The 9,685-nt window shown below is 47.3% G+C and overlaps 1 protein-coding gene across 1 annotated transcript; it reads right to left on the bottom strand.

Moving 5' to 3' along the window:
- Window positions 1-4,439: 4,439 nt before the first annotated feature.
- LOC117889000 (exendin-3-like) lies at window positions 4,440-8,031 on the bottom strand. Its single transcript, XM_034792800.1, has 3 exons — window positions 7,885-8,031; window positions 5,663-5,815; window positions 4,440-4,566 (listed from the first exon to the last, which is right to left on the bottom strand). The coding sequence occupies exons 1-3, from the start codon at window positions 7,983-7,985 to the stop codon at window positions 4,440-4,442; spliced, it is 381 nt and encodes a 126-aa protein (XP_034648691.1). The 5' UTR covers window positions 7,986-8,031.
- Window positions 8,032-9,685: the final 1,654 nt, after the last annotated feature.

Below are 9,685 nucleotides of genomic sequence, written 5' to 3' on the forward strand. Positions count from 1 at the left end.
CCATGAATGCTCACAAAATTAGGGTTGGGGTGTGGGAGGGGGTGAGGGCTCCGGCTGGGGGTGCGGGCTCCAGGGTGGGGCCAGAAATGAGGAGTTCAGGGTGCGAGAGGCAGCTATGTCTGGGCTGGGGGTGAGAGGTTTGGGGGGGAGGAGGGTGCTCCGGGCTGGGATCGAGGGGTTCGGAGGGTGCGAGGGGGATCAGGGCAGGGGGTTGGGGCATGGGGAGAGGCTCAGAGGTGCAGTCTCTGGGTGGCGCTTACCTCAAGTGGCTTCTGGAAGCAGCGGCATGTCCCCCCTCTGGCTCCTATGCAGAGGCGTGGCCAGGGGGCTCTGCACGCTGCCTAGGGTGACCAGATGTCCCGATTTTATAGGGACAGTCCTGATTTTGGGGTCTTTTTCTCACATAGGCACCTATTACCCCTCACCCCCTGTCCTGATTTTTGACACTTGCTATCTGGTCAGCCTAACGCTGTGCCGTCTGCAGGCACCGCCTCTGCAGCTCCCATTGGAGCGCTGGGGAGCGGGCCATTACAGTGGGCCATTGGAGCTGGAGGGGAACCATGCCATGGCTTCTGGGAGCTGCGTGGAGCAGCCCCCGACCCTGCTCCCCGGCTGGAGCACCGGAGCGGGGCAAGCCCCAAACCCTGCTCCCCAGTGGGAGCTTGAGGGCTGGTTTAAAACGGCTGGCAGGCCGGATCTGGCCCACGGGCCGTAGTTTGCCCATCCCTGGTATAGACAGAGATGTCTTTAGGAAGTCTCTCAATGGGCTTAACCTTCCCCCAGGCACTTAAAGTTTTCTCAGCAGTGCAAGAAAGGAGACCAGCTCCTATTGGGGAGTTGGATGCCTGACTCTTAGAGGACAGTGAATTCCCCCAACTTCTAATGGATTAAAACCAAAAGAAGTTGGAATTGACAAACGTACTGATGACCGCTACAGAGCATGGCTGCTTGTTCTAATAGCAACATTCCAGCGTTTTATTTTGTGGAGCCGCTCGGGAGAGGCATTTTATTTCAGTTTTAGATTCACTTCTTTTCCCCCCCTTCAGAAAGGGGCGAGCCACCTTTAATCAAGTCAAGATTCAGTGATGAGAATCTCCTTTCTTTGCCAGCGAGTGCTACCAAACAGCTAACAGTTCTACAAACCCTAATGCAGATACAACTGTTTTTTTTTTTTGGGGGGGGGGGGGGGTGTTCCCCCCACAATAGCCCAGAAGCAAGGGTGCTGGACCAAACTGTAAACCCTGGATAGGATGGAAACCATGTCAAACCAGGGGGTGCGGCAGCACGCCTACTTCCAACACCTATGCCTGGAAGGGGTTAATGAGGCTGAGAAGGGGCCAATTAACCAGCTAAGGCCACAGCTGAGGGGAATTAGGTGGCCAAAGTAAGGCTGAGGGTACTCAGCTGAGAAGGAAAAGGCAGGGCTAGAAAAAAGGCTAGCAAAAGAAAGGGGCTGCAGGGAAGTAGCCTGCAGTTATTCCCTGGGAGTTAGATGGTGTGGGAGAACTGAGTGATTTGCAGTTACATCCCGAGAGGTGGGAGCTGGAGCACCTAGAGAAGGGGGAAGCCAGAAGCTGTAGGAGGGAGTCTAGGAAAAGAGAACCATGATCCTACAGTTGACAGTCATAGGGTCCCTGGACTGTAACCTGGAGCAGAGAGTGAGTGTGGGCTCCCCTACCAGTCTGGAAGTGGCCCCAGAGGGGTAGTGAATGAGAAGACCGCTGGTTAGAAAAGACTTTGGTCCCCTGGAAGGGGAAACTCACATAGTGACTTGGCTGGAGGGTCAAGTCATGAAGAGGGAACCGGCTGAGTCAGCAGCAAGGAATGCCCCAAGCCTTGGACCCAGAAAGAGTTAATCCCCAGAGTGACCAGGAGGAGGTGCTATCTGTGGTGAGTGTACCCTGGGATGGGGGTGGAAATAGGAACCACTAAATTGGCCTTGAAATGCATAAAGCAAACAGCTGTGCTCCACCTTTGGCCACATGTCCCTGACCCCAGTGAAGTCCGAAGAGATGTCTGGATTGAGCTAACGCCTTGACTTGGCAAAGTGCTTGCTGAAATCCCATGGACTTCTCGGGAATTAAGCAGCTGCTTAAAGTTAAGAATGTGCTCAAACAGTGGCTTTAGGGCAGAGCACAGCCCTGGTTTTGTGGCTAGACCCTGGTGCAGGGATCCCCGAGAACCATGTTCTATTCCTGGCTAGGCTGTTGAGTAGTCTTGGGTAACTCAACCTGCCTTTGTGCCTCAGTTTCCCAATAGAGAGAGTGATACTTACGAGAATGATTCTTACCATCTCTGTAGAGTGCTTTGAGAGCCATGGGTGAAAAGTCATCTTGTATAAAAGCAAGGCCTGGCTACTTAATCTCCTCTAACTGCATACTCCGGGGCTTGCAGGTGTCTTTTCTAATCTGAGTCCAACAGGCTGAGTTATATTTAGAACTGCCAGCCTTTTTCTGTTTGTATTATATGAAGTACTCATCACGGACCAGGACCCCATTGTCCAACTGTTCTATAGAGCGATGGATGTCTCAGAGCAAAGTCCTTTCTCACACAGCCCTGTGTTAATGTTTAGCACATGCTTCAGTGTGTTCGTGACTTGGAACCTTAAATATCTTCGGCCCTTGGACACTGTTTGGTAGATGTTTCTTCACTAATGGTGCAAATTGGAAAATGATCAGGATGACTTTCTCTAAAGTATGGCAGATCTTGGCTTGAGAAAACAAAAGGCTTCATTTACCATGGCTTTATTGTCATTTATGAGAACGTACAGAAACTCTGGTGCCAGAGAAGCAGCCCGCAGACAACACTAAAACAGTGGCGTAAAGGTTTGAAACAAACCCAGTTTAACATGGCATGTTGACCTCGTTAGTCACAGAGGTTGGATATTTCACTATACCTTGTCATGACAATAGCTGGGGAGCAGTGAACACTTAGTACAATTCAGTTTCATTGAGGAGTCCTTTGATCATTGTCGGATATGACTAGATCCACGAGACAGCTGTGGGAAGATCCTTCCGCAAGGTTGATTTCTTGGTCTGGTGGCTAATCAGACCTAGGAAACAAACACACACAACGCCATGGGAGCTCAGGCATATAGGGCAGTGAAACAGGTTTATATTGCCAGTAGTGTTTGCCACTGCTATTCAGTGTTTCCTGGGACTGCAATGGATGGCTTACTTCTGGGATTAAAATAGGTATAGATTTCCTCCTAAATCAGTAGCTACTAGGTCAATGCTTTAGGCAGGGTCTGGTTAACGCATACTGTTTGCTACCAATCTATTCATTGGGCTAGAAAGACAATGAAGTCCCCTTCTCTTTCTGTTTGCAGACTGTTCACAATCAGCTCACGGCTGTTTTAGTCTTGAGTCACGGAGACGCTGCCCCTCCGCATGCATCAGCACAGGGGAGTAACGGGGCATAAAGCTCCCTCTTTTTCTCCTGTGCAACCTGTTGGTATTGCTACCCATAGAGCAGTGTTGTCAGCCTTCTACTACCCTTCCTTTGCCAGTGGGCAGCGATCGGCTTGGCAAGGGCAGGGACCAGCGGAGCTTTGACTCTGCCCCATCAAACGCATTGGCCAACACAGAGGGGAAGATGCTCTGTGCCAGGTATGACTTTCCCCACTCACCCAGCCAGCCAGGAGGCACCAGGGACTAAATATAATACTGCGTCTGGCTCTGCGCTGGGCAGTCTAACTACACCCTTACCACAGCCTAGCGCTGAATTAGTTCCATGAATCGTTTTTGCTTGGTAGATTGACTGGCCAACAGTAACACAATGTCCAGCTCTACTGCTTAGACCACCTACGTAGGTCTATGGGGCTACTAGGGAGTGGGTCTTCTAGCCCAGGAAGTAGGAGCCCATGCGGAGCAGAAAGCAAGTCCTCAGTTCAGTATCTGTTGCTGATTTGAATGGAATTGCTGTAGCCCTCTACTGCTTGCTACAAGAGCTAGTCACAAATGACATTTCTGACACTTGTTTTTTCAATTTTTCCATCCCAGTTTGGGACGTGTCCTATTTTTTCGCAGAACAGAAATGCCAAAACAATTCAGTTTGGAAACACCGAAAAACCTCATTGAAACCTTTTTGCTTTGAGAACGTAGAACTATATTATTAGCTATAAGATTAAAATTAATCTGAGAAAACCGGAGAGCAATAAACCAGGACAGTCCGAACAAAATAGGCCGCTGCAATTTTGAATCAGTTCGAACAATTTCTGGGGAAAATATCTTTGGAATCGATACGGTCGCATGAAACATTTTGACTTTGATTACACAGTGTTCTCAACCCGCTCTGCTTGGTACAGTCTTCCCAGGCAACGGGAGTGTGTAATCCATGCGAATGCTGCTGTTTGCCTCCGCCCCCCTTGCTACTGACCTCGAGCTCATGTACTAGTTCTTTAGCTTATGCTGTCAGATCCAGAAGTCAGGACAACCTAGCTATGGGAGCAGTTTGCGAGAAATAGACGTTTGGAAATTCAAAGTGTAGCTGACTGACCTAAATAGCGAGTGGTCAGAAGGGAAGGAGATGATGTTGTGGTCTCCTTTTATGTACCTCTTTGTAGAGCTGTGGAAAATAAGGAAAACCCATCTGTAAATGTACTAACTGTGCAAAACATCCATTCAACCCTCACTCCTTGGTATACTGCATTATTAAAGAGCAGAAGAAATTTATTTTTTATTTATGCCTCGTCTTTCCCGTCTGCCTGATCTTTCGGAAACTCTTCCCCCTTAAAAACTGCCCCTCGTTGACTTCTGTTCTCGTTCTTTCACCCAAGATGCCTGTGCCCATGTGCCTGCCTCTCAGAGCTGCCCAGACGACCTTGGCTTGGCCTGGGGCGTTGCCATTTGGGTGATCAGAGAGGGATTCTGATACTCTCAGAGGCCCTGTCTCCGTGCTACATCGACACTGCAGCTGGACGCAGGCCTTTCAGCCTGGGTAGATGGTCATGTGCTACCTCTGCTCGAGCTAGTGTGGAGATTATGGCAAGGGATAGCCACCCAAAATACACCCAGGGGGTCAGGTGGGCTTGTACTTGGGTGGCTAGTCCATGCCTCAGCCCTTGCCACAACGTCCCCACTACTATTTTTAGTGCAGTAGCTCAAAAATAGCTAGCCCTGGCTGGCTGGCCTGGCCTGGGAGACATGCTTCCAGTGCAGCGTATGTACCCCAGAGTTTTCCTCTCTGTGGGAATCTGACCCACTCCCCATCCCACTAGAAAATTTCCACAGAAAATTTTGACAAACGAAGAAGTGTGTGGGGGTTTTTCTCTTCTCCTCCTCCCCCCCCACCCCGCCATCTAAACATTTCCACACACAATTTTCAAGTTTTGTTGGGTGGAAATTTTGAATCCTGAAAAACTTTGGGCCACCAACATTTTCTGGTTTGGGCCAAAATATTTTGGTTTTTGGCCAAACTATTTCGGTAGTTGGGTGTTTTGGCTTTTTGACAAAAGATCGAAATTTCCCACAGAGAGCCAATACTTGCATGAAAAAATTCATTTTGTCAAAACCCACAATTTTCCACTATGAAATGGCCTTGACAGAAATCTTTCAAGTAGTCCTAGGCCGCCCCCTTCCAATCCTTAAGTCACTACGTTCTCAGGAGTCTGCCTAGAACCGTGTCTCTGTTCTACCATTTCAGCCATATTCCGCTTGTATACCTGTAACGTTTCGTGTTGATAAGCCAGTGCACAAAGTCCTTGGCCTTCATCTTGTCCAAATATCTGGTAAAATCACTGGTGAAGGTGCCTTCCGAATGCCGCTTTATGTCGGAAGTAAAACTCCGAGCGCTTTTTGATTCAAAAGATTGCCATCTGTTTGGGAGAGAGGGATGGGAAACGTTAAGGAGGGTGCTGCACTGGGATGGATACAGGGTCCTGTGGAGAGCACACTGTAGCGGCAGTCGGCAGGCATGAATTCTGTTCCTGCCCTTGCCGCTGACTTGCTATGACAACGTAACTGTAGGTAAGTCCCATCCCTTTTGTCCTGGGTGTGTTTAGACTAAGTTCTCCAGGGCCCAGACTATCTAGCGTAACAGGGCCCTGATCTTGGCCTGAGCCTGTAAGTGCTGCCGTAATACCAAAACATACATTGCTTATGCAGAGCTACACTATATACAATTAATAATAATACATTGCCTTTCTTTAGCGCGCGTCTACTGTAGATCTCAAAGTGCTTTATCAAGGGGGTCAGCATCATATCCACATTTTACAGATGGGGAAACTGAGACATGGGGCAGTGAAGTGATTTGCCCAAGGTCCCCCAGTAGACCAGTGGCAGAGCTAGGAGCAACCCAGCTCTCCTAAATCCCTGTCCAGTGCTCTACCCACTAGGACCCACTGCCTCTTAGTTACCCACATAATCTACAACAGGACCTGGCACTGCCTGCTCAGTGTCTTACAGGACCAAATCTATACAACACGAGCACAATGTGGTCCTGCTTCATCAGGACAATATCCAGCAGTGGAGGGGTTGCAAGTGCTTCCGGAGGATAGGATTAAAATTTGAAATGGTCTGAAGTAAATAGGATGAAATTCAATAAGGACAAATGCAAAGTGCAGGTCTGTCGCCTCTTACGCGCAGTTAACATGCGCGATTTCAGCTTTACGTGGTCGGCCAAAGCAAAACAAAAAAAAGAGAAATAACAATTTTAATACTGTAAAAAGCAACCGAGGGTCCTGTGGCACCTTTAAGACTAACAGAAGTCTTGGGAGCATAAGCTTTCGTGGGTAAGAACCTCACTTCTTCAGATGCAGAATTTGAATACTGTACCTGTAGTGTGGGCGAGTCCGCCCGCCATTGAACTCAATGTAATTTTGACTATACGCGGTTTTCGCTTTACGCGCTAGCGGCGGAACGGAACCCCCGCGTAAGATGAGACAGACCTGTACTCCATTTAGGAAGGAGCTGTGCACATAGAAAATGGGAATAACCGCCTAGGAAGGAGTACTGCAGAAAGGGATCTGGGGGTCAGAGCGGATCACAAGCTAAATGAGTCAGTGTAACACTGTTGTGAAAAAAGCAAACCTCATTCTGGGCTGTATTAGCAGGACAGGAGTGTTGTAAGCAAGACGCGGAAAGTAATTCTTCCGCTCTGATTAGGCCTCAGCTGGAGTATTGCGTCCAGTTCTGGGTGACGCACTTCAGAAAAGAGGTGGACAAATTGGAGAAAGTCCAAAGAAGAGCAACCAAAATGATTAAAGGTCTAGAAAACATAACCTATGAGGGCAGATTGAAACAAATGGGTTTGTTTAGTCAGGAGGTGACTGAGGGAGGACATGAGAACAGTTTTTTTTCAAGTACATAAAAGGTTGTTACAAGAAGGAGGGAGAGAATGTTTTCCTTAACCTCTGAGGCTAGAACAAGAAGCAATGGGCTTAAATTGCAGCAAGGGAGGTTTAGGTTCAGACGTTAGGAAAAATGTCCTAACTGTCAGGATAGTTGAACACTGGAATAAATTTGCCTACGGAGATTATGGAATATCTGTAACTGGAGATTTTTAAGAGCAAGTGAGACCAGCACCTGTCAGCGACAGTCTAGATAATACTTAGCCCTCTGCCATGGGTGCAGGGGACTGGACTAGATGACCTCTTGAGGTCTTTTCCCATCCTATGATCACTAGGGTTCCTAGATGATACTGCAGTGCCTAATAATATGGTCCATATTCTCTGCTCCTTTCCTAATGCACCTCACCATCTTATTCACTTTTTCATCTGCTACCCATCGCAATATGCCGTACCATCACCTGGCAGCAAAGCCAAATAAAACCAAGTAATTGACATGATTAAGCTGTATCTGATGGGTCGCATTTGTGTTCTCTCCCCCTACTTCAGCCCAGTACCACCAACCCACGGTGTACTTGTCAGTCTCAAAAGCACCTTACCTAGACTCATCGGACAAATTGTTGAGGACAATCTGCCAACTGGCTGGAATCAACACCACGATTACTAGTCCATATAGGTAGAGGCACTGTATGCTTTTCATTTGGCCTTCTGTACAAGACAAGAACACCCAAGGTTATAATTTGCCAACAAACTAAATCCAGTCTTAGCTGGATGAATTACAACACAAGTAATTTTGAAGTGCATTTCCAGCACTTCGATGGGTGGAAAATTGGATCCTAGGACCTGATTACCTATAGGCATATATAATGGTTAGTCAAAAGTACATGATTACAAGAAAACAGCTGTATATTTCAAAGACTCATTTTATGGTAATAAACCTTACCCTGCACTCCTGTCTATATGGTCCCCCTTACTACAGCAGCCAGCTGCGCACTTCACAATCTTTAGTGTATTTTTATATAATATATATATAAATCACACACACACCCACACACACCCTTTAGAAGATCTAATTAATAATGGTTCAAAGGTTTGAAACCGGGGTGCCGGAACCATTTTTATGGGGAGGGGTGGGATGCTGAGAACCAATGAATCAAATTCTAAACCCTGTATATGATGGAATCCACTTCAAGCCGGGGGTGTAGCAGCGCCCCCTGGACCGGTAGTTTGAGCCCCAACGTTTGAAATTGCTCATTATCCCCATCTCTTCCTTTAGCTGGTCACTTCTAGGACAACAACACATCACTGAAGCAAGTAAATCAGACCGTTTCCTGAGGAGGTTAGTCAAAATCCAAATGATTATTTGATTTTTTTTTTTTTTTTTTTTTTAAAGCTCCCTAGTTTCATGAATAATTTAGACTGTTTAATCCTTTCCCAACCATCAAATACATCACCCTGACTTCACTTCTTCAAAGTGCTGAAACTGGATACTGAGAAGGGGGGAAAAGGCTTACCTTGCACAAGAACCAGTGGTCTCCTAAAATCAGAATCTTGTTTTCCTTGTACAAACCGGTTGTGGCTAAACTCTGCTCCTCACCAGTGCTTTTAAGCTTGTTAGCAGGATGCTAAAAGATGACAGGTGGGTCACCGGTACTCCTGGTTTTAGTTGCATGGGTCGTTATGAATCATTACATGGTGGGTTTTTTTTATGTGTGTGGATCTGTTGCAAAAAATACAGTTGCCGCATTTTTTTCAACGTACGCCTTCAGCAACGTGTTTTTTGCAGTGCTCAGACCAATCAAGCTACCTATCAATTTTTCCCTTGTAGATAAACTAGTCCCTTATTGCCACAACACATCCTATGTGGAGAAATGATTTCTGAGCCTGCAGGGTTTCTGTTCCAAACACCTTTCTGCTCAAGTGAAAAGAAAAGAGCCAGAGTGCCAAAGAAACCCACCCCATTGTGGGACAAAAATACTTACATTGATAATCGTCCTTGATCTCTGGAAGATCAGCCATGAATCTCAAATAACTTTAAGATGGATTTGACACAATGTCATGGCTCATGAGTTTGCCTCCTAGGCGCTCTTGAAATATAAATGAATGAGGAATCTCAGGGTACGTCTATACTTACCTGCTGGTTCGGGGGCAAGCAATCGATCTTCTGGGATCGATTTATCGCGTCTAGACAAGATGCGATAAATCGATCCCGGAAGTGCTCGCCGTCGATGCCGGTAATCCTGCTCCGTGAGAGGAGTAGGCGGAGTCGACGGGGGAGCCTGCCTGCCGCATGTGGACCCGCGGTAAGTACCTTTAAGTTCGAACTAAGATACTTCGACTTCAGCTACGTTATTCACGTAGCTAAAGTTGCGTATCTTAATTTGAACTGGGGGCTTAGTG

This window comes from Trachemys scripta, chromosome 16 (genome assembly GCF_013100865.1).
Source record: "Trachemys scripta elegans isolate TJP31775 chromosome 16, CAS_Tse_1.0, whole genome shotgun sequence".
NCBI lineage: Eukaryota > Metazoa > Chordata > Testudines > Emydidae > Trachemys > Trachemys scripta.

Bases quoted from the DNA above. Each gene is read 5' to 3' on its own strand.
- LOC117889000 (XM_034792800.1), bottom strand. From the start codon at position 7,985: ATGAAAAGCATACAGTGCCTCTACCTATATGGACTAGTAATCGTGGTG. The intron at 5,816-7,884 runs GTAAGGTGCTTT...TCTCCCAAACAG, and splicing joins AATTTGTCCGATGAGTCTAG to ATGGCAATCTTTTGAATCAA. The intron at 4,567-5,662 runs GTATACAAGCGG...TATTTTCCACAG, and splicing joins ATCAACACGAAACGTTACAG to CTCTACAAAGAGGTACATAA.